The 27,675-nt window shown below is 42.3% G+C and overlaps 1 protein-coding gene across 2 annotated transcripts in view; it reads left to right on the top strand.

The window, feature by feature from the left end:
- The window catches only part of SLC25A13 (solute carrier family 25 (aspartate/glutamate carrier), member 13), a 132,979-nt gene extending 105,310 nt beyond the window's left edge, over positions 1-27,669 (top strand). Inside the window, exons 12-16 of one of the 2 annotated variants that reach the window (XM_015558316.1) lie at positions 2,772-2,912; positions 15,940-16,078; positions 26,017-26,175; positions 26,291-26,381; positions 26,669-27,669. In XM_015558316.1, the coding sequence (XP_015413802.1) occupies positions 2,772-2,912; positions 15,940-16,078; positions 26,017-26,175; positions 26,291-26,381; positions 26,669-26,855 (717 nt within the window). In that variant the 3' untranslated portion in view covers positions 26,856-27,669. The remainder of the gene's footprint in view (positions 1-2,771; positions 2,913-15,939; positions 16,079-26,016; positions 26,176-26,290; positions 26,382-26,668) is intronic. The other variant, XM_015558315.1, reaches the window with a different exon arrangement.
- The last annotated feature ends 6 nt before the right edge of the window (positions 27,670-27,675 follow it).

Below are 27,675 nucleotides of genomic sequence, written 5' to 3'. Positions count from 1 at the left end.
GGTCCAAACAGCAGTTTCACTTTTAATTTTTTGAGGAAACTCCATACTGTGTTTGATAATGGCTGTACCAGTCTGCATTCCCACCAGCAATGCACGAGGGTTCTAGAAGTCATTATATTTTAAAGCTCTGAGAGCGAGTGTAACATGCAGCCAGGAAGGAAAACCATTAATTTAGGAGCTGGAGGAAATGACCAACGTGTTTGGAGTCACTACTGTGTCTTGAGCACTGTGCTGGCTGCAACACCACTACCATCTCCTTGATCCTCACAAGAAGTGAGATCGTTTGACAAATAGGGGACTGGGGGCAGAGGCTTGGTCCTCATCAGGGACACTCAGCTCCCTCCTTCCCTGCTGTTGGCAATACTTGTAAGTATGCACTGAGTTCCTGCTTTGTTCTTCAAGATCAGTGTGCACTGACCACTTTCCATTCTACCCTTGAGCTTTCAGAAATCAGCCTCAGGCTAATTCGAGCTCAGCAAATCTTTCTGAGCAATCCTGCCCCCAGAAAATGATTTTTTAATTTTTACTTATTTTCACAACTTGAGAGCCCAGGTCAGAAGCACAGACATAATCTTTACTGTGCGCTCAGCACTGTTACTAGGTCAGGTCCATTTCATCTCTTCATCCTGCCACACTGAATTCCCCTCATGTCGTGTGGAGAGGGGCAGGAGCAAACCCACAAAATACTCAACGGCTGTAGCAGGTGGGGCTTGGTCTTCTGCCTGCCTGCTTGGAGCACAGCCTGGCTGCTCTGGGCCCTGGAGGAGTGGGAGCAGAATGCCTTTGTGGGGACCAGAGCACACCAGCTCCTGGATGTGCTCACCTCCTTTCCACTTTAGAAGGGCCTTTCTTGGGCCCGTCTCTTGATGAATCCACCCCAGGTTTCTTCTACCAAGCTTACTTGGTCCAGCTCCTTAGAGTCGCCTAGGAGAGATGAAGGTGATGGGCAACGCACAGCAGAAGCGCGTACGGCAGTGTGGCAGTCTAGACTCAGGAGCCCTCCGCTGCCTTCTGTCTAAACCGTTGTAGTGTTTAATGGAGAAAATGGAAACTCTCAGGTCTGTTTTCAAGAACACGTGTGTCTTGATTAAGGTACGAAGTTGGTAAAAATGGAAAAGCAATTTGATTTAGGAGTTAATGAATGAACATTTTGGGGTAGGGGGAGGTTGCCATGTATATTAAGTAAGTTAGGCAGAAGTATTTATGTTTCCTTATAGAAGTAACACATGATCAGTGTAGAAGAAATACAACAAATACAGCAGAAAAGAAAATAAACCATTTGTAATCTGCCACCTCAGAAGCACTGCTCTGGTGTGTCTCTCCCACATGATGTTTAGGCAGAGCTGGGGCAGGTGTCCACGCATTGACACACGGGAGAGTTTTCACTTCACAGAATATAGTGAGCAGCCGCCATGATTTTTTATGGTCAGGATAGCCTCTCGTGGCACAAGCATACATACGTTCATTTAGTCCTCACCTTACTGCTGGATATTTATGTTCCTAATTTTTATTCCTAGGTGTTATCAACAATACTTCAGAGACCATTGTCGTAGCTGGTTTTGATTAGTGCAGGCCATTTTGTCCGGGTGTGTGCACTGGTTAATAGGATCAAAGGCTCTAGCAAGAAGTAGTTGGAGATGATATTGACCCAAATTGTGCCCGTTGCCATGGCGGCATCTCTAAGCTGCATTGCTGTGTCTGTGGTCTAGTTTGGTGCATTCGCTACATAATAAAAACTCTGATCTATAACTGTGTGTCAACCTTAGCTCGGATGGTATAAAAATGTAATATATTTGTGACAAGGAATAACAAGTTGAAGTACAGTAAGAAGGAATGTAATTGCTTATGATAAATACAGGCTTAGCTTCAAAATAGCGAGCTTAAAATTTCCCTTAGAGTGCACTTTAAAGATTTCCACTGATGATCTCGGAGGAGTGGCACCCAGCCATTGCTGGGATGAAATAGCACACGTTGTTCAAAGTTGGGGCCATAATTGATTTAATGCATATTTTTACTACTTTGACATTTATCTTATATGAAAAGAATAATTCTATACACAGGTAATACATAAATAAAATTATAATACTATGTAACTCCAGAAAATAGTGTTTGATGACTGGCCTGCTTTTTTAGGAGAAGAAAGAAATAGCTTTTATCTACGTTTGCATGTTTCCTGGGTCATTGAGGAAATCATGGAGTCCATCATGGGAGGACCTGTGTCCTCCCTGCCCCTCGCATCCTGATGGCAGATCTGTGTCTCATCATTTGGATACTGTTGGATTTCTGTTTTATTGCTGCCTTTGTGACCTTGGCTTTGAGCCCTCTGATGGCAGTTGATTGCCCTTCAAGGAATCTTGATCATTTAAGGGTGAGGACTTTGGTGAGGCCAACATAGGTCTCTCTGTTTTCAGCTAAGTCTCTGGTCATTGCTTTCCTTCAACCTTCACAAGAAGGAAAAGTGAGGGATCAATTTCATGCTGACCAGAGCCCTCACCCTAAAATGACCAGAGCCCTCACCCTAAAATGACAAAGATTCCTTGAAAGGGCAATCAACTGCCATCACAGGGCTCAAAGCCAAGGTCCCCTCGGCAGCAACTGTATTTTGATTTGAACTCATAATCACTAGCTGTTTTCATTGATGGGACAAGGACTGAAAGTGCGGTCTCTTGAGGATAGAATATTCAGAGCTCCATTGAGGAGGATCACTCACCTCTTCCAGAACCATTTACCATGACCCTGCTTTGATAATACTTTTCTTTTTTCCTCTCTAGGCAGGCGGTTCCCAGGTGATCTTCACAAATCCTTTGGAAATCGTCAAGATCCGCTTGCAAGTGGCTGGGGAAATCACCACCGGTCCCCGAGTCAGTGCTCTGTCTGTCGTGAGGGACCTGGGGTTCTTTGGGATTTACAAGGTAACTTTCCTTTTGGTCATTTGTCTGACTGCGTGCTCAGCTCCTAAACTAGTCACTGCTCACCAGCATGAAATTGATCCCTCACTTTTCCACACCTGGAAAAGGTCATTGCCATGTCTGTGGTCTAGTTTGGTGCATCTGAACTATAGCTGCTGCAGTCCACAGGGCACCTTCATGCCAGCGAGAAGGTAGGTGCCCTTCCTGCCACCCACCAAAAAACTGTCCTTAGAAATACACACATCAAGGATGGCTGCTATGAATGACGCCCACTGGCGTTGTTCAGCGCACAGCTCTTTGCAGCAACACTGGCTGGAGCCTTATTTGCATTTGTTATTGATACAACAATTCCTAATCCTCAGTGTTGTCTGCCATGAAGGATAGATGCATGAATCACAGGGCACCATCTTTCGGGAGGTATGCTGAGCTCAGTGTAAGGAGTCCACACCAGATCAAGAATGTATTTTCTGATCCTATACATCTCAGCCCTGTCCATATGTATGGCTTGTCATAATTTTGTTGAATCTTAACCATTTTTCCTTTAGAAAATAGTTTTTCAGAATATTGGAAAACCAAACTTTTAGAAATTTCTTAAAATTTGTGATTCACACTCCTCTCCCAAAGAAGGTATAATGGAATATACTAGAACTTGTTTCATATATGCCCAGCTATGATGCTTTAGCAAACATGAGGTGGTCATCATTTTTTAATGAGAAAAATTTTAAAAAAAAATGTTTCATGGCCAACTTTAGGAATATAGGATGAGAAGGCCAATGTCTACTTAAAATAGTTTTCATTTATTTACATAAAATGTATGTGCCCTTGACTGGGAATTGAACTCGAGATCCTTTAGTGCACTGGCTGACACTAACCACTGAGCAGCACCGGCCAGGGCCACTTGATCTATTCTTTGACTCGGTCACTCACATGGTTTTGCAGTGTTTCATCTTTATTCCAGGCTGGCACTTCCGTACTCTGTGGACATAACGCCAGGGCAGTTGTTTTCTTTTTCCTCTGTTCTCAGCTCACCCTGTAAAAACTTACACTGCTTTTTGGAGTGAACTTTAAATGCCTTGTTTGGACATTCAGCACAGCAAGTTGTGAGATCCCACCCCCCACGTGCACTTTTGTAACCTTTTCTTTTTCACTCATGTTTGCAGGTCAGTCACCTTGCTACACATCAGTGTTAGTAATAGTTGGGGTTGTTTCAGGTACATTTGCCTTCCCCGTACTTAGTCAAGTGAGGGAAGAATACCCCACATCTGAGACTTTGTAAGGATCAAACATAATGAGATGCCCTCTTTTCCGGGGGTTAGTTTAAAGGGGGGGCGGGTAGAGAACTTGCCTTATAGTTTGGAGTCTGTGGAGCTCTGGAATAAATATGCCGATTTTTCAAAGTAGCCCTTAAAATGCCCAATCTGTGAGTGTTTGCGGTGGAACACAATATTCTAGCTATTTCATTTACCACATTATTGCCCAGCTGTAAGAAATAAACAGAATTGTCATGAGGCACAGCATGGATCATTTTGAAGTAGAAGAAAAAATCAGCTTCTTTTCTAAATTTTTAGGTTCTTGCGGACTAGAACACAATGTAGCAGCATGTCATTTTGACAAGATGCCAAGCAGTCTTTCAACAGGTTGTCTAGTAAAAGACACTTAGGTACTAACGGTAGTGACTGCTATGGAAATGTCTAGGTGGATAAAATGGTAGAAACTTGTTTGCTGACACCGAAACAGACTGTTCAACTACCTGCAAATGATACAAGACTGAGACTTAGTCCTTTTCATCTTCACGGTGTTTCATAATCTTAATCCCCTTTAACACCCCCGGGAAGTCCTTGGCCTCCTGAATTTGTAGTCAGGAGAACAGAGGCTGCCAACGGCAGTATCTGAGCCGAAATCGAGGCTCAGAAGTTTCTTGTTTCCACTTTTGTACTAAAATTGCTTTCCTGAAATGAGCAGGATTGCTCAAGTTTGAGCAAGAGACCTCTCCCATATAAAGTTAGTTTAATTACTAGTCTGGTGGTTTAATCTAGTTCAGAGGCATTCCTCCGGGCTGGGTGCTGCTTTGGGTGCCTTGGTAATTACCATGGGAAGTCGCTGGCACTCCTGAGCTTCCGGAAACTTGATTTCATTGCACGAGAGTGATCTTGCCGTCCTGTCCTTTCTGCTGGCCAGTGGTGCCCTCGGCTGAATTCGCTAAGATCTGTAAGCCCGGATTCATTCATCGGAGGTCACAGCTCCATTCAGTCTGCTTGGGCTTCATTGCCTGCCCACGTTGTCCTCTTTGATATCATCCCACATGCCAGCCTTAGGTTTGGTTTCCTGTGACTCTCTTCTCCAGGCGCCCCCACCTTACCCCACCTCTCCTTGGTCAGAAATCATATTAGCAACTCAATGTCCGTGGTTTTATGGTTGTCAGAGCGTTGCTTTGCTATGTCATTGATGTCTTTGTTGTTGTAGGATAGTACTTCTTGGTAATAAAGCTCTTCACTGATTCTTGTCTTGGTTGAGTAGAAAGATGACTTGGAGTGACTTAAGACCCTTACACCTGGTTTGCATCCCTCCATCTTTCAAAAAGAGGACTACTGTCCTAGTTTTAGTTGGGACAGGTAATCTTCCTTCCTTCCCTGGGTCCTTTTGTTTGCCGTTGTTAACATGACAATGCGGGACCCAGGAGGGGAGTGGTTGGTTCTGTCCTGTGTGTTTAGGCCTGCGGTGCTTAACCTCCCTAAATTGGACTTAACCTGGCTTTCTATTTTTCTCCCGAATTGACTTGCAAAATAGCCCACTATTCTGTGACTTCCCCGTGAATGGTAATTAGAATACTTGCTTTAGAAATACATTTACAACTGAAAAAAAAAAAGTGGATGTGGTAAACATTTCACATTCCTGAGGTTAGAAATAGTTCTAGTGGACCCTGTAAACAAAGCCTCCTCTTTGGGTACCATTTAGAGAGGTTTAGTTACAGCACTGAGTAGGTAGGTGATTGAAGTAAAGGCAGGATAATAAATGGCCTTTGAAAGAGCTTTTTGAATGTAATGGAGTTTTCAAAAAATCTGCAACTCTACTGCTTTTCTTAAGAATGCAAGAGGATGTTTTCCCTTTCTCAAGGTAACTTTTGTTTTATTACATAAGCCCCTAGCCCATGAGATATGTAAAATAAATCGTCAGAGAAAAGAAAGTGGCATCTATGGACTTGTGAATGTTACCGTTCCTGTAAGAGCCAGCAAAGCTTTGCTGGGGAGACGGATTACACCTGAGGGATGGAATAGAAATTACTATTTAACATTGAATGTCAGCACAGCGCATGTAGGCTGAGAGATGCTTCCTTAAGCGAAGAAACAGTTTCTGTCTCTTTGATTTCAAAAAATGAGCAGGGAAGCAATGACAGCCAGGATCCATCATGCAGAGTTGAAAATCATTTTTGGATTGTGCTCCTGTGTGGTGCATTGGCTGCAGCATGGAAAGTCACTTGCAAATATGGGCTGTATCTACTGTGTTCTAATCAGAGGTCTTTGTCCACTGCATTCTAGAGCATTCAGATATATAGTAATCCGTGTACATACTTGTTGTGCATGTGTGTTCATTCATTGTGTATGTGTCGATGAATCATTGGACTACTGTCCATAAAATCAGAAAGCAAGTAATGATATATGTTCTTGATTATTCTGCTAGTTATCTCAAAGGGATGTCATTTGTTTGTTTTGTTTTTAATATATTTTTATTGATTTTCTAGAGGAAGAGAGATAGAAACATCAGTGATGAGAGAGAATCATTGGTCAGCTGCCTCCTGCATGCCCCCTACTGGGATTGGCCTGAAACTGGGACATGTGCCCTGATCATGTGCTATGTTCATCCACTGGGCCACAATGGCCAGGCCTATTTGTTTGTGTTAAAGAAAATACAAGTTTATGTTTCAAAAAAAAAAATCAAATAATTTAGAAATGTCTGAAAGTAAAATTCTCTCTACCCCTTTCAATCCCGTTCTTTCTTCAAAAAATAACCATTGCTTGTGTTTTTCATATTATCTTTAAGAAAATAAAACCTACTTAGGTCAATATTTACCTCTTTCCTCCTTTCTGCTTTCTTTCTCCCTGAATATCACTAATTGTATCCATATCAGAATCTTGTGTATGTGTGTTTTAGCAAAAATGGAATCTTTCTAAGCGCACTATATATCTTAAAGCTCTTTCCTCATTTTATTTAATAGCTGTAGAAACATTTTTAAAGTATTTTTAAGCAGGTTCCTACTGAGGGGCATTTATATTGTTTCTAGTTTGGGGATATTACAATTAATAGCAGGGGGACTATCCCTGCATATATTTGGATATACTTTGTGAGTTTATCCCAATGATAAATTCTAGCAATGAAGATGTGAGATCATAAGGCATGTGCATTTTATTGTTAATAGATTTTGTCAAACTGTATCATTTTATCAATTTTGTGTTGGTAACATGTAAGTACACAAGAAAAATTTCTCAATTTAGCAGCTTGTAAAGAAATACTCATTTTTATGAGCTCATGGCTCCACATGAAGAAAACACCTATTTAATCATTAGTGTGAGGAGCTGGTGCCATGCTAATTTTCTAACACCAAGGGCATGCTATGGTTTTACACTTGCCCCCTTCTTCTCCTACACATGGCTTTTACCTGGACCTCTGGGAAAGCCTCCTCGTGGGTTTGACTCCCAACTCTTCCGAACCCATGGTCCCCACAGCAGCCAGGTTGATCTGTTTAAACTGTGAATCAGATTAATTCACCCACTCAGCACAGGTTTATTGAGAGCTGACTGTACGCCCTGTTCTAGCCATTTAGGGCATGGCTATGAAATTCAAGTCCCTGCTCACACGGTGGTGGGTAGAAAAAGCCAGCCATCAAGATAACAAACATGTGACATCTTTGGTGCTAAGAACTTTGATGAAGAAGCAGGCAGGGTAGGTTGAGGGCATGGAAAGGGCCAAGGCAGGCTAGCATTGAGGGAGGGGGGTGCATTTTAGTAGAGCAGTCAGGGAAGGCCTCTCGGATGAGATGACACTTGAGCGGAAACTAGCGTGCCCTACAGGAACGTTGTCCTTGCCCAGCGGCTTCCTGCTGCACCTAGAACAGCACCCTAGCTCCCTCCCTGCTCGCCTCTCTTCCCCTGCACTTTTGTTCCACCCTCCCTCTCCTCTGGCTGCCCTGCTGCCATTCCTTCCCGCAGACACTCCAAGCTCATTCCCTCTCACTTTTCAGTCTGCCTGAAGGCTCTGCCCCTCACTTCTTTGCTCAACAGATGCCTGCTCAGAAAGACAGCCAGGTCACTGCATGGCACCTGTCACCATCTGATAGATTTCTCAGTGTGTGTGTGTGTCCTTATCTGGAGTGCGCTTGCATACCAGAGACCTGTCTTGTTCACTGCTGCTTGTAACAGTTTCTGGCACACAAGTGGACATTTGATAAGTATTTGTTGAGCCCATAAAAAGTAAGCAAAAGCCACGTGTTTACAAGTTATGACAAGGGTATTAGAGCACTGACAGTGAATGAATGTGAGCAAGTAATGACCAAAGAAGACCATGATATTGGGGAAGTCTAATGCAAAGAAAGGAGACATCCATTCATTCACCCAGCAAGCTCTGCCCTGGGAATGTGAAAGTAAATCAATAACGTATGGTTTTATACGGAATTTACCATCTCGTGCCTGCATACCCCTGTGGGGGATTGAGCCCGCAACCCAGGCATGTGCCCTGATGAGGAATCAAATCATGACCTCCTGGTTCAACCCCTGAACCACATTGACCAGGCGAAAAATATTATTTTTATAAATCAGTGCCCAAAGGAGTTGAGTATACAGAAGGGATTAGAAAAGATTCTTAAAAATATTAGGAAAATGATTTTTTTTTTATCATTCTTCCGTTCATTCACCAAATACTCGTTAAGCACTAATTCTAATAGGTGCCAGAGTTACAAATATTGAATGCAGTATTATTGCCGTCAAAGTGATCAGTGTTAAGGGAGGTGAGAGAATATAATCATTCCAGTGCCATAAAGTTCTTTTAAAAAATAATTCGATAGGCAGTATAGTTTTGAAAAGAAGAAAATTCAAATATTCAAGAGTAGTTAACAAAGAAATGTTAGTGTTCTCGCCCTGTGTTGCAGATAACCTACCTTTCCAGGGACAAACATTTTTTATCAAGTTCATGCTTTGTTTTGTTGTTGTTTCTTTCTTTTGTTTGTCTTTTGCTAAGTGCCTGCAGAATTAGTTTTAACACAGCGCTTTTTTATTTCAGCGACACTTGTATAATATAGCATGCTGCCCTTCAGGTTTTAAGTATTGAAAATACTGCCACTCACTGTTTGTGGAATGCTCTGAATATATTTTCCAGCAGTGACATAGATATTTAATAATCTATTCTAACCTCCCTCTGGTTTCTAATTGTGACCAAGGTATGCACTTAAAAGATGGTCAGTTTAAGAAATGTCCATTGACTGTAAATTAAGGTGATATGTCCCATGTGGGATATGATCAAGTTAGCAAACTATTGGAACTTATTGGGTAGGATTAGGTCTTCCACCAAATAAAAGATTGATTGGTTCTTACCTGATAAATGTAGAACTCTACTGTGATTCAAGTATGAAACCACATAGGAGTCCTATTCCAGTTTCTGTTTAAAGAATATATTAGCTATTTCTGTTTTCTGCTGTAAGAGGACAGTGTGTTTTTCATTGATTGTAATAATTACCTCTATATCATCACCTTTCATTGAAGATCCTTGGGCTAGGTATTTTACTAGGTCCTTCATATGAACCATTGGATATAAATTTAATTCTGATGTCAATGCAAATGTTACCCGCATTTTAGAGATAAGGAACTGGAGGCACCGAGAGGTAAGAACTTCACCCACCATCAGATACCAAGTGGCAGAGCAAAACTTTGAGCCCAGGTCTCTGACTCCAAAGCCTGCATGCTTGCTCCTGCAGTGGCCTGCTGCTGGTGGGGGGTGGCAGGATGCAAGTAGAGAACCATCCTTAAGAGGATTTATTTTAAACTACTTATTTGAATGCAGTCTGCTTCCTCTCTGAGAAGTCATCCTCTCCAAGAATTGCAGTGAGGAAGGTGAAACACGAAGAGACTCCCCAGCTTAGCTAGCCCATCGGCCACAATTGCAGAGAAATGGCCTTCATTGGGCACGCCGAGGACATTGGAATAAAGCGCTCTCCCTTTCTCCCTGGATCTACATCAGGAGAAGAAAACAGAGGAATGAACACGCATTGCCTGCACAATATTGGAGGTTGAATGAAAGTTGTTAGGAGGATGGTTCAAGAGCATTGGTTCTCTCCGGAGGGCTTCTAGCCAGTGGCAGAGGAGCACTGTTGATGGCAAAGCATCGTGTGGTAGAACAGTAGGGAAGAGCCAACACTGACACAGGAGGGAATTTCCTACCCAACAATCTCCAGTGACCAAATGCCTTCCTTAAAATTGCAATGAAATTCAGGAGAAACCGATATCCTAAAAGTCTCTGGAATAAAGAAAACAATAGGCACTGATATTTTACATTAAAATTGAATTCATTTCAATGTCACTGATATCGAGTCTCCAGTTGTTGGCTGGTTTATTTGGTTCTAACTCCAACAACACAATCATACCAGGTCTCAGCATTAGTGATGTTTCTCACCCAGTTCGAATCCCAGCCTCGCAGCCCTAACTGTCTCTGGACTGGGCAGGAGAGGTGCTGCCAAGCTGTGAGCCACGGGGTAACTGGCGTGGGAGAAACCAAGAGGAATGCTAAGGGATCAAGACATGACATGCTGCCCATTGTGTGCAGCTCCAGGATCAAAATATACAATTATACATGCCAAATAAATTCTCAACCTGAAAGTTCGGGAAAGAGGGGTGGCTCTGACTGCAGGTGCCAGGAGCATTAAATAACCTTCGCAGACAAGGTGCACCACTGTTGTCTTGAGGGCTGCAGGGTCCCCCAGTCTGGCATTTGCCCCCTAAGCTAGACAATGTGCATTCACGGCAGGAGTCTCTGTTAAGCCTCCGTCTCCCAGACCTGCTGGCTCCTGGTGCCCAGCCCTGACACAGAGGTGCCTTTGTGAGTGTAATTACCTTCCCCTGTATTAGAAATAGTCTGTTTAGAGCTGTATTTGCAGGTACAGCTAGAATAAGCAGGAATTAGCATGCGAAAAGACCTGCCCTGGCCCTGACTTCTTTATCAGCAACCACCCTTCAGGACTGTTTTGTGTTTTTTTTTTTTCTGCCCCTCAAATGGATTGGGCAGGTGTGATACCAACGGAGATGAAGAGCTTTAAAAGAAAAAGGGGGGGAAAAAGACATTGGAGGTAGCAGTGTGTGTCTGTGTGTGTGTGTGGTGTGGGAGGGGGGTGTGGTGGTGTGTGTGTGGTGTGTGTATGGTGTGTGTAAGATACAAATCCTGTTGTGTTATATCTTTTGACAGTTTCATGCCAGACAGAGCTGCCAGAGTAAACTTGAGTGGATGATTCCAGCAACTTAAGAATTGATTAAAGCTCCCTTGGGCTTTCAACACAGTGGCCGCATCCAAGAAAGCATGAGACGCAAAATAAAGAATTTCTTTGCCGCGGTGATACCGTGGCCATCATCTCTAGGCCTGCGTCACAGGCTTGTGTCGATTGTGGACTCTTAACTTTAAGTTAAGTGAGGCCTGCCCTTAAGGAAGCTTTCCTGGACCTTCACTAGAGTGATGACGAGAGACTTCAGAATGATACAGAGTTGGTGTAGAGAGAGAGTCCGTCACTAAAGTAGGTCTGAGTTTTGATTCTAGTTTATTTACATAGGGGTCTCCCCGGAGATGCCTTTATTGTTCCTGTCTGTTATTAGTGGGTCTTTTATTTAAAAGGAGGAAAATAACACACACAAAGATTTACCCTCTTTGGAGAAAGAGTGCTTTAATGAATATTAAGAGATCAGATGATTGCATTTTGTGTTTATTAATTTTCCCCAGGTGGCTTTACTGTGCACAGAGGACATTCAGGGCTAACCAGAGGATGTCTGAGACAGGGCTGCCTCGGAACCAGTGAGAAGGAAAGGCAGGAAAATGTGGGGATTTTCTTATGCGGCAAGAACGGTTCAAGGTTTATTTTAGGTGGCACACACTTTGTAACTTATTAATTTTTTAAATGGCCAAAGTAATTATTTTTTGTGTTGCTGACGCAGGCACTGGGGCCACACGGAATGTTTCCCTTTATTATAAAGTCGCCTGTTCAAAGTGGCTGATCACCTAGTAAAAATCGCACGGGGCGAGCAGAATTCAAGCCAAACAGGTTTCTGTTTTGCTGGAGGACGGAGAATGGTGTTCACCACCCATGTGAAGGATTTATCAAGGAATCCGGGAGAGGCATGCTCTCTGTTGGGACTTTAAAAGCCTTTTCACATCCTGCTTCCCTTTTCATTGTGGGGAGCCACAGGTCAGGTATTGCCTCGGGCAGCCTTACAAATTGGCACCTGCCTTTGTGCCTTTGACCTGAAGGAAGTGGTGAGGAGAGGAGGCCAGGGGAATTTAAGAAGTCTGTGCCTTTTTCTCCAACCTTCTGCAGAGTTAGCTTTCCTTGGCAACTGGGCTCTTGTGCCTGGGGAGGGAGAGGCTGGGGGCACCTCCTGTTCAGGCCAGTGATTTGCTGCCTGGAGGAGCCTGAGCAGGTGCTGGGCTGGGGGGATGCAGCACCGGAGGCAGGGAGAAGGGCCTCCTCCTCACCCCCTCCATTGCCCTTCACATGTGCACTGCAGTGGGCACTTTACAGGGACTAACACAGTCATCACCTTCTTTATTCCTCAACCTCTCCCGACCCCCGGAAGAAGGCAGCCTGTAGTATTTGTGACAAATGAGGGAGGTTCAGAGCTTGATTTCTCCTGATGCTCATCTCCAGATACCCAGCGACAGAATAGAGGGGTGTTCTTCATGCCTCAATCAGTAGAAATTTGAGTTTTTAAATGTTGAGTTTTGGTGGGGGGTTTTTTATAGTATATTTTTATTGCTTTCAGAGAGGAAGGAAGAGGGAGAGAGACAGAAACATCGGTGATGAGAGAGAATCATTGATAGGATGCCTCCTGCACACCCCCTGCTAGGAATAGAACCTGCTACCCTGGCCTGGTTCATAGGTCAACGCTCAACCATGGAGCCGCTCCGTCCAGCGAGGTTTTAAATGTTTTAACTCGCTGGCAAGGCTGTCCTGCTTCTGCAGAGCGGAGATGGGGCTGCTGCACACGGTATCTTTCTTCCTTGGTGTTGCCTTTTCTTCACATTTTCAGAAACCTAAGACCTCTTACATAGTCTGACATTCGCTCCAGTATGCACAAACTGCTTATCTTTTATTATGCACTGTCTGATCCCTGGTAGGAAAAATGCAACATAGTCCTATCCATTTTTCCTTAGATTTGTTCTTTTTGTGTTTGTGTTTTGATTAAGCCATTTTTCTTCTCAGTCATCTGGGGCTGTTTTCAAACATCTCTTCAAGCACCTCACACCCATTACCAGGCGCCTGTTTTCGCGCTGGGACCTGGTGGTTATCCTGCTTCCAGCAGAGAGAGCTCCTTCTGGGGAAAACTCACCGCGTCTTCCCGTGGCCTTACCTTCCTGTGTCCCAGGGCGATTTCAGATCACATCTCCCCGGGCCTTCTGATCGCAGTGAAGCCATATAGCTTAAGAGGGGCTAATCACTGTTCATTCGTTCTCTCTCTCTTTCTCTCTCTCTCTCTCTCTCTCTCTCTCTAACGTTACCATTCCAGTTCAGAATTATCCATGACTTCCTCCTCAGCTCTGTTGTATCCATAGCAAATTACATATCTTTGTTTGAAAAACAAAAAGCTTGGTTTTGGTCTCTAGTATAGTTTTCCAAGAAATGAGTTCGTTGTCCTTGCAGAAATCTGACAACGTAGCCCAAAGCCTCGCATTTCTCTTTTTAGTTGTGGTTTTCTCTGTGTGACTTGGCAAAGCTAACTCCGTGTCACCAGGAACGTGTCTTAGGCCCCAACTGACAGCCAAAGATTTTGCTGTTTTCTAAGTTAAATCAGACAGCAGTTCCTGGCCCCTGGTTGCTCACACCCTGAAACAGGCCAGGCTGCCCTTGGCGGATGTGAGAGCGAGAAGAAAGCCCGGAACAGCACTGATGAAGTATGGGCAGCGTGGAGCCACATGGAATCCACTCCCTGTCTACCTTCTAGATAAAGGATCCTCAGTGGGAAAGGGTGGCATTTGGGTTTAAATGAATGAAGAGCTGGTATTTAAGAGGTTGGTGTTCCCAGCTTAAACATCGTCCAAGAAGATGCAGAGTGATAGGTCCCTTGATTAATCAGGTGAATGGGTCATTGAATAGCTTTACCTGAAAGGAATCAAGCTGACCAAGGAGAGGAAAATGGGGAAATGGCAGCATTACAAAGCTTTGAGAGGGTGAGGATACCAGGCCTAATCTGTAGGACAGCCAAGACCAAAGGTGGCTGACGAATGAAGGAGATGTTAGACCATACTCCCCCACAACAAAAACAAAAAGAAAAACAACCAGGAAGAAAAGGCATACCTCAGAACCACAGAAGCATGGGCCCAACTATGGAATGAATGGTGGTTGATATTGCTCCTCTTCTCACTTAGGCATTTAACAGTTTGGGGGTAGACAAGTTAGAAAGGTGTGGGCTGATTGGCAGAACATGGTGTGTATTCTTTTCTTGAAATGTCTGCTCCAAGGGGACAGAGGCATCTAAACCCCATCTATGAGTGAGTTGGCCGAGAAATAAGCAACATGACAAGGCCCAGATTCCGAGCATTCGTTCTGGTTGGAAGGATGGGCCAAAGCAGGAGGAAGTTTAATAGGATTAAACATGAAGTGCTACTTCTGTTGTTTAAGGCAACTAATTAGGTTACAGGAGCCCTGGGTCAATAGCCATTCCTCTGCAAAAAGACGAAGGGTTTTGTTACCCACGAGCTCAGTTTGAGTCAGCGGTGTAATGTGGGTCAGAGAAGCAAAGCTGCAGTAATGAATGCGTTGTGTTAAGGAAGTTTGACAGGTTGGAGACCACCATCCGTCCCAAAATACCCAAGATCCAACATCCTTGGGCCTCAGTAAATGTCTCTGGGCTTGACTGCATCTGATGAGTTTGGATAGAGTCATTATTTTCTTTAAAGAATCTCTAAATTTGGTGGAAAGCTTTAGGTTTTACAAAATCTGTAAAAGAAGTGCTATTAAATCATGAAGTGTTGCAAAAGGGTGACTTCCTTTCCGTTTAACCTACCTAAACACAGTATACATCTTATGGTTTTCATTAGACGATTAACTGTTTCATCTAACTGGGCACGCATCAATTCTCAAGGCCTCCCCATGCCACCATTTTGACACCAAAAATTATTTGGTGAAGATTTTGTTCTAGTTGTTAATTGCTCTACACACAGGTATTAAATGTGTAGGAATTATTGTAAATATTTTAAAGCATTTGTCAATGTTTCATAAATCCTGGAGGGTAGGGATAAGTATGTGAGTAGATTAGGGGATCCATGAACCCATTGAAAAAGTATATAATTTTTTACATATGTGTAATTTTTTCTGGGAAGGAGTCCAACACTTTCATCAGAGTCTCAAACAATACAAAAAATAAGCCCCTTCCCTTGCCACCTATCTAATTGTTCTACTTCCTGGTATATGAACAAAGAGGCATCTTGGCTATTGCTGCCCATCTTCTGAGAACAAAACCTCCTTGAAATGCCAGTGACCTGCCATCAGTCGGGAAAGGTTGTCACAGACAAAGTCCCAAAATCACTTGAATAGAAATCTTACTATTAGAAAAAGCGAGAACTACCCCTTCTTCCTCAATAAAATTCATTTTCTTTTTAAAAAGAAAATTTAGATTTATTACTTGCAGAATTTGGGCAATACTTTTTTTTTTTTTTTCTGTTACCTTTTCAACTTGTGAGTACAATTCAGTCTTCTCAGGGAATATTTTGTTCCAAGATAAGTTCCAGAGAAGCTTGATCTTCTCAATGGGATATGTGTTTCATGTGGTTTTTCTTTTCCAACGGACAGGGTGCCAAAGCATGCTTTCTGCGGGACATTCCTTTCTCAGCCATCTATTTCCCGTGCTACGCTCACGTGAAGGCTTCCTTTGCAAACGAAGATGGGCAGGTTAGCCCTGGAAGCCTGCTCTTGGCTGGTGCCATAGCTGGTGAGTACCCCTCGGAGAGCTCCGTTCCCACCCGCACCGGAACCACTACACTGGAACTTTGCTTCTAACTGTTGACTGGGCACACAGGACTTGGCTGGCTATATGATGCTTTGAAGAGCTACTGAAAAGAAAGGGAAGGAAATGAACCTTACTTCTGGCAGATTAAACTGTTAGACAAGTTAAAATTCTTAACTCCAGAAAAGGCTCATTAAAAATGGGCGTGTTTGGTGGTATTATTGGATTCCAGTTCATGTTCCATTTAGTTTCCCTTCATAGCATAAGAATGAGAACTAAGTCGGAAGTTTAAAAAAAATGTAATAATTGTGCTTTAGTGGGATCTAAGCACAAGCATGTATGACAGCTTGTCCAGAATTGAAGCAATAGTATTATCACTTAGAGAAAAGAAATGTAGTACAACTTGGTGCTGTTAGATTCCTGCTTCCTCCTCGCTGTATAAGGTCAGATGATCTGGGTGTGTGTGTTAATTGAATCTCAGAGAGAAATGACTGTCATCTTTTTTCAGGGCTACAGTGAAAATATCAATAGAAGAGAAATAGATGTGGAGGTTGGTTTCTCCATCGCCATGTAAATCCCTAGAGGAAATTTGATTATAGCCACAGCAGGGATCAGTGTGTTCTTTGATGCTACTCCTGGTGCAGAGACCCTAGAGGCCGGAACAATCTGGATTAGCTCTCCAGGTGTTGACAAACATTTAATGAGTGAACAAACCCTAAGGCAGTCCTGTGATGCCTGGGTCCCAACAGTTTTGATACAGGTGGTGTTCTCATCAGATATGTGGCTTAAGTCTCCTGAGAACAACCCCCTGCTTTGAGAAGTTGCTTGCTGTTTTGTGGGCTCCTTGTCCTGCCTGTAGCCTGGGGAGCCCCTGGAGGAAGGAACCCAGGTAGCTGCTCTTTAATTCTTAATTAATTCTTTTTCTTCAAAGGCAGTGATATTGGCATATGAGGCAGGATTGATCCTTCCTGGCTGCCTGGAACCCTAGTGTAAAAGTAGCAATGAGATCACTCTACTTGTTTCAGGAAATCATGATTTCAAGACAAGAATATAAAACACCACGTTTAATCCCATCTTCCATTGACTCACTGTGTCCTTTAGGTATCATTTGCATATATATAAATGATAATATTTTTTGAGCCAAAGGTTATCATACAGTTTGTTTTAAATTACTTACTTGAAATAAGGTTGAACACCGAATGGGGAGAACTAACATACCACTTAGTGGGTGACCTTGGCCAAGTCATTTTGGCCTCCCCTAAGCTTTGGTTTCCTTGGCTATAAATGGAGATAATTACTGACTAGGAGGTGTGGTTGTGAGGCTCAAGTGAGAGCAACCACGTGCCTCGCATATAATAAATACTCAATATTTGTTAGCCAATTGTATATTGAATCCAAAAGAATCTGTCTATAAATCACTCCAGAAATCAGTTGTGAAATCAGAAGAATTAAAGCTCAGATCAAAGTCTAGGACTTTGTTATTTTTCATACCACAAAAATATCCCCTTTAGCCCTAACTGGTTTGGCTTAGTGGATAGAGCGTTGGCCTGCGGACTCAAGGGTCCCAGGTTTGATTCCGGTCAAGGGCATGTACCTTGGTTGTGGGCACATCCCCAGTAGGGAGTGTGCAGGAGGCAGCTGTTCGATGTTTCTCTCTCATCAATATTTCTAACTCTCTATCTCTCTCCCTTCCTTTCTGTAAAAAATCAATAAAATATATATATTTTTTAAATCCTCTTTAATTCTTCCCTTGCAGAAGATAGCTACTCAGACATGATTTCATCTCTGGGTGGTGTTTTCTAAAAACCCATACAACCAAGCTATAGAAATTAGTAGTTGATTTCTTTCTCTTTTAGGGTTTTTTTTTTTATGATTATGAAAATAACATAAAGGTTAAATAAAATATCATCCATTTTTCCACAACGCTATAATCACTATTTAACATTTTTGTTAATTTTCTCCCCCATGCATGGTTTTTAATGGAGTTTTGATCACACTGTGTATATATGTGGTTTTCACTTAATATCATTTCTGAAGCATTGTTAGCCATCACAGTAAAGTGATTCATGGCATGGATCATGGTGTCAGACTACCTAGGTTCATATTCCAGTTCACTTACAATCAACAATTTGGAAGACAAGGTACAAAGAAATACCCAGAGCCAAAAAAGAAAAAAATAATTTTTAAATGAGGATAGTTTAGGGACCTTTGGGACAACATGAAGCGAAACAATGTCTACATCATAGGGGTACCACAAGGAAGAGAGGGAGAGCAAGGAATCTAGAAACTATTTGAAAAGAAATGATCGAAAACTTCCCTTACCTTGTAAAGGAAAAAGACACACAAGTCCAGGAAGTGTAGAGTCCCCAAAAAAGATGAACCCAAAGAGACCCACACCAAGACACAGCTTAATTAAAATGGCATAGTTTAAAGACAAAGAGAGAATCTTAAAAGCAGCAAGAGAAGACAGTTAGTTACCTACAAGGGAGCTTCCAGAAGACAGTGAGCAGGTTTCTAAACAGAAACATTTCAAGCCAGAAGAGATTGGCATAAAACATTCAAGGTGATGAAAAGCAAGAACCCACAACCAAGACTACTCCACCCAGCAAAGTTGTGTAAAATTGAAGGAGAAATAAAGAGCTTGCCTGGCAAGAAAAACCAAAAAAGTTAGTTACCCCCAAACCAATATGACAAGAAATGTCAAAGGGTCTTCTTTAACAGAGGAACATAGTTAAAGATTAAAATAGTAGTAAATATGCACCTATCAATAATCACTTTAAATGTAAGTGGCTTAAATGCTCAAATCAAAAGATACAGGGTAGCTGAATGGATAAGAAACCAAGACACACATGTATGATGTCTACAAGAGACCCACATCAGAATGAAAGATATACCTGGACTAAAAGTAAAAGGATGGAAAACGATATTTCATGCAAATGGGAAAAACAACTAGGATAGCAATACTTATATCTGACAAAATAGATTTGAAAACAAAGCCTCTAGTAAGAGACAAAGAACACTACATAATGATAAAGGGAGCAATACAACAAGAGGATATAGTCCTCATAAACATTTATGCACTTAAATAGGAGCACTAAATATATAAAGCAAATCTTGATGGACATAAAGGGAAAGATTGACAGCAATAGAGTAAGTTGGGGATTTTGACACCCCATTGACATCATTGGATAGATCTTCCAGACAGAAAATCAACAAGGAAATGGCGGCCTTAAATGACACACTAAATCAAATGGATTTAGTTTATATTTTCAGAATATGCATTCTTTTCAAGTGCACATGGAACATTTTCTAGGATAAACTACATGTTAGATCACAAAACAACTCTCAGTAAATGTAAGAAAACTGAAATCATATCAAGCATCTTCTCTGACCACAATGGTATGAAACTAGAAATAAATCACATACCAAAAAACACACAAAGATATGGAGGCTAAATAACATGTTCATAATTGCATCCAAAAAATAAAATGCCTAGGAATAAATTTAATAAAGGATGTAAAAAACCTCTGCTCAGAAAACTATATGTCATTGAAAACAATACAAATAAGTGGAAGTATATACCGTGTTTATGTTCAAATGTCCATACTTCCCAAACTAATTTATAGATTCAATACAATTCCTATGAAGATACCAATGGCACATTTCACAGAACTAGAACAAATATTCCAAAATTTTATATGGAATCCCACAAGACATCAAATAGCCACAGCATATTGAGAAAGAAAAACAAAGTTGAAAGAATCACACTACCTGATATCAGAGTTGACTATAAGGCATAGTAATCAAAACAGCATAGTATAGCATAAAGACAGACACATAGATCAATAGAACAGAATAGAGAGCCCAGAGATAAACCCAGGCCTTTATGGTTGATTAATATTTGACAAGGAAGGCAAAAACATTCACTGGGGTAAAGATAGTCTATTCAATAAATGGTATTGGGAAAATTGGACAGATACATGCAAAAAATGAAACTAGATCGCCTTCTTACATCATACAAAAGAATAAAATGGATTAAAGACTTAAGTGTTAGACTCTAAACCATAAAAATCCTAGAAGAAAACATAGCCATTAAAATCTCAGATATTTCTCATAGCAATATTTTTTTATATCGCCTTGGGCAAGAGAAACAAACGAACAAACAGATGGGACTACATCAAACTGAAAAGTTCTTGCACAGCAAAGGAAATCATCAACAAAATGAAAAGAAAGCCCACTTAATGGGAGTACAATTTGCCAATAATACATCTGATAAGCAGTTAATAGTCCAAAATTTTTAAAGAACTTATAAAACTCATAAAAAAAAAAAACCAATCCAATTAAAAAATGCACAAAGGACCTGAATTGTCAGTTCTCCAAAGAGGACATACAGATCGCCAATGAACATATGAAAAGATGCTCAATCACCAGGGAAATGCAAATTAAAACCACAATGAGATATCATCTCACTCCTGTCAGAATTGTTATCATCCATATCAACAAACAAGTGCTGGCAAGGATGTGGAGGAAAGGGAACCTTTGTACACTATTGGTGGGAATGCAAATTGATGCAGCCACTGTGAAAAGAGTTACCTCAAAAAAGTAAAAATGTAATTGCCTTATGACCCAGTGATTCCACTTCTGGGAATGTACCCCAGGAAACCCAAAACACTGATTCGAAAGGAGTTACGCATGTTCATTACAGCATTATTTACAATAGTCAAGATTTGGGAGCAGCAACCCAAGTGTTCATCAGTGGACGAGTGGATAAAAAAATTTGTGGAATATTTATACTCAACCATTAAAAAGAAGGGAAAAAATCGCCTTTTATAACATCACGAATGGACCTGGAGAGCATTATACTAAATGAAGAAAGCCAGTCAGAGAAAGACAAGTACCATATGAATTCACTCATATGTGGAATCTATTGAACAAAATGAACTAACAAACAAAATGGAAACAGACTCATAGATAGAGAACAGACTGACAGCTGTCAGAAGAGAGGGTGTTTTCAGGGCAGTGTGAAAAAGTTGAAGGTATTAAACAAACGAAAAGGAAAAAAAAGAACCTCATAGACAGAGACAACAGTATGGTGACTACCAGAGAAAAATGGGGGTGGGTGGAGGTAGAAGAGGGTAAAGGGGAGATAAATGGTGATGGAAAGAGATTTGACTTCAGGCGGTCAACACACAATATAGTATACAGATGACATATTATAGAATTGTACACCTGAAACCTATACAGTTTTATTAACCAATGCCATTCAATAAATTCAATAAAAAAAGGGAAAAATAATTTAAAAGCAATTCTTAGGTTATTTTTTTAAAATGTAATGGAGAGATTAAATCAAGGTAATGAACTGAACATATTCATCCATCTTTCTTCCTCCCAAATACCTTAAAATGTAAAAAAATACATTTTCAAAACTCCTCACTGACACTAGAAAATGTCAGCAGCAGCCCTTAAAAGGTGGGAAATGGACCCATAGTGACTCTGAAATTGGACTGAAAGATGCCACAGAGCAAAACACTGGTAAGAAAAACTACTTGTAGTAAAAGCAGATCCAGAGAATTTTGACTTCTGAGTGAACAATACAATGTCTGGAGTGTGGGGGTGGAGGTTTCAGGGTAAATCATGGCAAGGGTTAAAGAATTTCATTTCCTGCCTGAAGGTTAGGCGTACTCCCCTCCCCCCTCCCCCACCCCCTTTTTATTTGGAGCGTCAGGCAACACTTGCAAGGAGGGGGATTGAAAGAAACCAAGGTTTAAGATAATTTTAGGCCTTTACCACAGATTTTGGGGGGCGGTGATAATGGCCACTCTTCCCCATAGGGGTGTAAAATAATTCCCTCTATTTCCAGAGTGAAGTGCTTTGTACTTCAGCTGATTTGGAAGTTCTCCATTCCGCAGCTAACAGCCCCTTGCATCCAGTTAACAGGCCTGTGTCTCAAAACCCATAGACCATCCTCCCATTCAGGAGAGAGGCCTGTGGGTGACACTGTCCTAGGGTGACACTGGGAGAAGCCTCCACAGCACTAATCAGCCTGTCCTTTGAACTTGAATATCAATAGACAGACAGAGGTCCTCAGACAAGACTGAGCTGTAAGGCAAGTAAACAGATGAATTAGAGAGAAAACAGGCAATTCAGGGAACAGAGAAGAACTTTGAAGAACTATAATTAAGGTCCTCAGAGAGATTTTTAAAGGAACGATCAGTAAAGAGGCTTCCTTGAAAGCTAATAACAGGATTGCCAAGATTAAAAATCCGTAGATGGTCTGAATGATAGAATGGATTTGATCAAAGACCAAATTAGGCATCTGGAAAATAAACTCATAGGAAAAAAGAACAACAAAAAAGAACACTCTAGAATGTGGAGCAAAAAGACAGAGATGAAAACTTTGAGCACGTTTAAGAGATATGTAGGATTAATCCAGGAGGTCTAATTCAATAAGGGAGGGAGGACTTCTCACCTTTAGTCCTGGGTAGCTGCAGAATGCCAGGGGAGGATGGCTCGGACCTCAGTTACTTTCCCAGCACATGAGCGTTCGGGCCAAGCTTAAGTGAGTTTCTCCAGGTCGGGACCCAAAGGTTACCCCCTCATAGGCTTCCGAGTCAAAATGAAAAGTGAATTTAAGAAAGAAGAAAATGTGGGATACACGAAACAGCAAATGAAGTTAAACCTGAGAGTCTGTGCAAATAACTGTTCACTTTGGCACACACTTCGTTTTTATACAAGAGGGGTCTTGGGAGGCAGATAGAGCAAAGGAAGGACAAAGGTGGAAGTGTGCTGGAGGGCTCACCTGCTGGTGAAGGCTGTCCAGCTAACTACTCCTACACATGGTAAATATCACACCTGTGTAATAAATGTACATAGCATTTGAATACATTGGACAGGAAAGGGTGGAGTTCAAAAGCGAAACAAAAGCAGAGAAAATAAAAGCCGTAATGTAGGGCGGCAGAAATAAGTCTGTTAACCACAGTAATAGCCACATGGAGTGGATTCAATGCTCCGAAGTCAAAACAGATGCCTTCTGATGAGTTCTGAAAAGAAATTGAGTCACCTGAAGTTTGAGAAAACAGTGACATAGAAAGATTGAACGAGAATGAATTGAAAACCACGTACCAGGCAGATACCAACACTAAGCAAGTTTAGCAATATCAGTGTCAGACTGAATGGAAGCCAGGGTTTGAAAATAGCATTCAGAAGGGCAGAGGCATGTTTGCACTTATAAAAGATAAAATGCACCAACATCCGCCTCTAAGTCAGTGGTTCTCAACCTGTGGGTCGCGACCCCTTTGGCGGTCAAACAAACCTTTCACAGGGGTCGCCTAAGACCATCCTGCATATCAGATATTTACATTACGATTCCTAACAGTAGCAACATTACAGTTATGAAGTAGCCACGAAAATTATTTTATGGTTGGGTCACAACATGAGGAACTGTATTTAAAGGGCCAGAAGGTTGAGAACCACTGCTTCTAAGTATTATCAACGTAATACTATCTTATAAAACCCCAACCGAAAAGTATGACATGAACATGGTATTTTCTCATTCCAAGTGAGAATCTCCACACTTTTCTTAGAAGCTGATACAAGCAGGTAATTTAGATAAGGATGCGAAGGGAGTTTTTAAAACTCTTAACCTTGATCCAAAACAAATAGGTATAAACTCTGAATGCCATAAACAGAGAGGTACATCCTTTACAGATACTAATGGGGTAGTTAGGGAAATTAAGGATGATTTGCCCCAAAGTTGTCTTTTGCTGGCCATGCTTCCTTTTTGTTGTAAATGAATTTCTCCTCTCCAGCTGCTGGGCCCCCTTAAAGAGAGCTGTGTTTTTTTATTGGCTAGAGAACACCCCGAATTGTTCCTGTCACACAAGTAATGGGTGGTCCCAAGGTCTCCCCATTTGTCTATCCCTGAAGCCTCAGGTCCCCTCCCTGTTGAGGAACCTAGAAGAAGCCTCCACCCATCCTTGGGAATAGAGAACACTGGCCTTGATCAGTACAGCCTTAGCCTTGTAGAAGCCAGGAGAGACCAGGCTACTCGTCTTCCCCAGCCTTGTTTCGGAGCAGCCTGTTGCTCTCCAGGTGAAGAGAAAACCCCTGTCTACGGAGAGACAGTTTCTCTGAGGGCAGCTGCCTCATCGGAGAGATGGGAGCTGGGGATGGAGAGCCCGAGCATCTAGTGCAGGCTCCTGTGTTTCCAGCAACCCCCCAACAAACACACATGAAACTAAACAGCTTATGTTTAGTAGACATCTGTTTCTTTTGGCAATTTTATTCCACTAATGAGTATCTTTCCTCTGCCACCGCACCTCCCCCCGTCTCCCCCCAATGCATCTCTCTCGCTCTTTTTTTTTCCCATAACAAGGAACTCTATACGAAAACGACCCTAACTGAAGGAAACTTTCCCCATTTCATTGCTTGGGCATTTTTCACAGTCACATCTGACCTGCCTGCCCAGCACTGTAAGGAGGATGCTATTGGATGTTTACGGCAGACAACCTTGCTAAACTCTTTCTAAGCCAGGAAGTAAAGCAAAATCAGTGGTGTGAACACCGTGGGTTCCTAAGCATGTTTCCTGTTTCCTTCCATCATGTTGGAGGATAAACTTCTGGCTCAAAGTTAAAATAATTCCAACAAGCTCCTAGGAAATTCAGGATGACTTATCCCGTGAAGCACTGAAATCGAAAGTGAGCTTTTTCACATGCAAATATGTGATGTGCTTTATAAAATCGGGGACCTCAGATGAAGTTTGAGGAGCTCAGCCCAGACGGAAGAGGAAGAGCTTCAGCTTCGTAAGAAAAGTGCAGACGTGTACCGTGCGCGTTTCCCCAGACACACGCGCGCACTGTAGCTTTAAAGCTGTCTGTTAGAAGGATGGGATGGCGCTGCGAGCCAGACCACGTTGGTTTGGACAGAAATTCTTACAGAATTATTAAGCCTTAAAAAAAGCAAAGGAGATTTATGCATCTGCATTTGACCAATTTGGTTTGGAGTGAGTTCATAATGGAAAAGTAATAAAACCAGAAGAGACAGTGTCTTCTGAGCACAGTCTCGCTTTTAAAAAATCTAAACATGGGCTGCCCCATTTTGGATAAAATGACTGTAGAAATATTTCCCATTGGTAATTTGGGGAAGGTTTTGTTGTTGTTGTTCCTTTTTCATTGATGACCAGCCAGTATAAATCTGTCAGATATTTTCTCTAGGAGATGTCAGTCTATGAAAAAGAAATCCTAAAGTGTTATCTCTGCAAGTCTCCTCCCTAGTCACCTTTACACATACACGCACACAAACACACACACGCACGCACGCACACACACATATGCACGCACGCACACACACACACACATAGCAGATGCGCGCGCACAGTGTTTGTTTAGCTACTAGTAAGGCCTTTTTCTGCTGTAACTGGAGAGGCCAGGGTTGGGAGGGTCGGGGGTGGTTGACTATGTGCGAGAAGGCACCTCCCGTGACTGCCAGCAGCCACAGAAAAGCATGAAGAGGAAACGCATAACAAGCCTCACCTCTGAAAAAAATCAGATCTAATAACTTGGTGAGTTTCTGATTTCAAAGGAGAGCGGGAGGCAGAGTGCCAAAGACGTTCTCTCTCCTCTCTGTTTACTCTCACCCCCTGGCAGGAGTGTTGTTGATAAATAATTCATTGTAACTATTTAGGAATAGAAGCATAACAAGTGGAGGTGATGGGGGAGGGGGCGAGGGGTGTCCCTAGATGTGCGGGAGCCTCCATCGCCTTAGACAAGATGGTTAGGGTGGTATGTCCCAGAGGGGACAGTAAAATAGGCAGCTGATTCCCTCGGATTCTTAACTTTCCTTCCACGGGCAGGCAGTTCAAAGCGCAGTTATTTTTTATATAGTGCGAATGTGAGCAGACTGCCACGGCCTTGTCTTTCCTGCAGGTATGCCAGCGGCATCTTTAGTGACCCCTGCTGATGTCATCAAGACTCGATTACAGGTGGCCGCCAGGGCCGGCCAAACCACTTACAGTGGCGTGACGGACTGCTTTCGGAAGATACTGCAGGAGGAAGGCCCGAAAGCCCTGTGGAAAGGAGCTGGCGGTATGGAAATAATTTGTCCTGAACTAAACCTTTGGTATCAGGTAAAGTTTTTTAAAAATCTAATTATACCTGATATTCCCCCCCCCCCCCACGCTATCCCCCCCTTTTTTTTAAGCTCGTGTGCTTCGATCCTCACCCCAGTTTGGTGTGACTTTGCTGACATATGAATTGCTACAGCGCTGGTTCTACGTCGATTTTGGAGGAGTGTAAGTGTCATCATGCTACATTCATGCTAAATTGAAGCTGTATTTCAGTTGCTTCTCATACTCCGTCATCCTGGAGAAAGGTATGCCCACCTATGGGCTGAAATGGAGAAGATGTAGGGAAGTAGTGAAATCACGTCTTCAGATCAGACCTATTTCCAAGGGGAGCATACAACGGGCCAGAATTCCACCACTCCTTTATGGTGCAGATGCTCAGTGTTTGGATGTTGTTTTTGCCAAGTTAAAAAATAAAACAAAACTCAGATGCTCCACTCTCTTTTCTCTTTCAGGAAACCCATGGGCTCCGAGGCAGTTCCTAAATCCCGGATCACGCTGCCCGCTCCCAGCCCTGATCACGTCGGGGGCTACAAACTGGCAGTAGCCACATTTGCAGGGATTGAAAACAAATTTGGACTGTACCTACCTCTCTTCAGGCCATCAGCATCTACCTCAAAAGTTACCAGTGGAGGCCCCTAGGAGGCCCGACCGGCGGGTGTCGCGATAGCTCTGTTGTTACATGGGTAAAGAATGGCCCATCTCGGGTGGAAGCAATATTTCATTCCTTTCACGTCTATCTCTTGTTTAAATTCAAGTCCAGGCTTTTTTTTTATGAGGAAAATCGTTCCTTTTCTTTGTGTTTTCTTAACCAGATCATTGTAAAATTATTCGTAATTCCTCCCTGGGCCTCCTGCTCACAAACCTTTGTGCCTGACATTTGCTAGGTTTTGGTCAACACTCACATGATTTAGGAAGAAAGAGCAAATCTGAATAGAAATTAGAGCTGTTCTCCTTGGATTAGGATTATAATCCCAAAGAGGCTACTGCAAGGCAATCACGATGCTCAGAGCAAAGTGTTTCATGAGCTTTTGAACTGGTAAGAAGCTGGGTGCGTATTTAGGAAAAGTGTAAAGCCCTGGAAGCAAGGAAAACATGGTCAGAAGTAGCCAGCCTAGCCTGGCTTCAGATTTTAAATGCACACTAAGTCTGGCCTCTGGATTATATTATAAAGCTTTTATGTGAAACATGTTTTATTTTATTTTTTGTAATGAAAACCACATTGACGATATTTAATAATCATATTCTGTTACTCGTACCAAGACTACTGGTGAGAAGGCTTGTATTTTAGGGAAGTCCTTATGGCATTTTCTTATGTAGATGGAGAGACCGTGAGACGCCACACTTCTGGACCTGCTACTTGGGAAAACTGCTCGTAGGCTGCACCTGTGCTGGCTCTGCCTGTTGCAGTGAACACTAGGAAAATGCATGCCCGTTCCTGGTACCTGCCCTGATCCCCTCC

The sequence above is a fragment of the Myotis davidii genome, unplaced genomic scaffold (assembly GCF_000327345.1).
Source record: "Myotis davidii unplaced genomic scaffold, ASM32734v1 scaffold187, whole genome shotgun sequence".
Taxonomy (NCBI): Eukaryota; Metazoa; Chordata; class Mammalia; order Chiroptera; family Vespertilionidae; genus Myotis; species Myotis davidii.
Note: the sequence above shows the minus strand (reverse complement) of the source record. Positions and strands in the feature narration are given on the sequence as shown.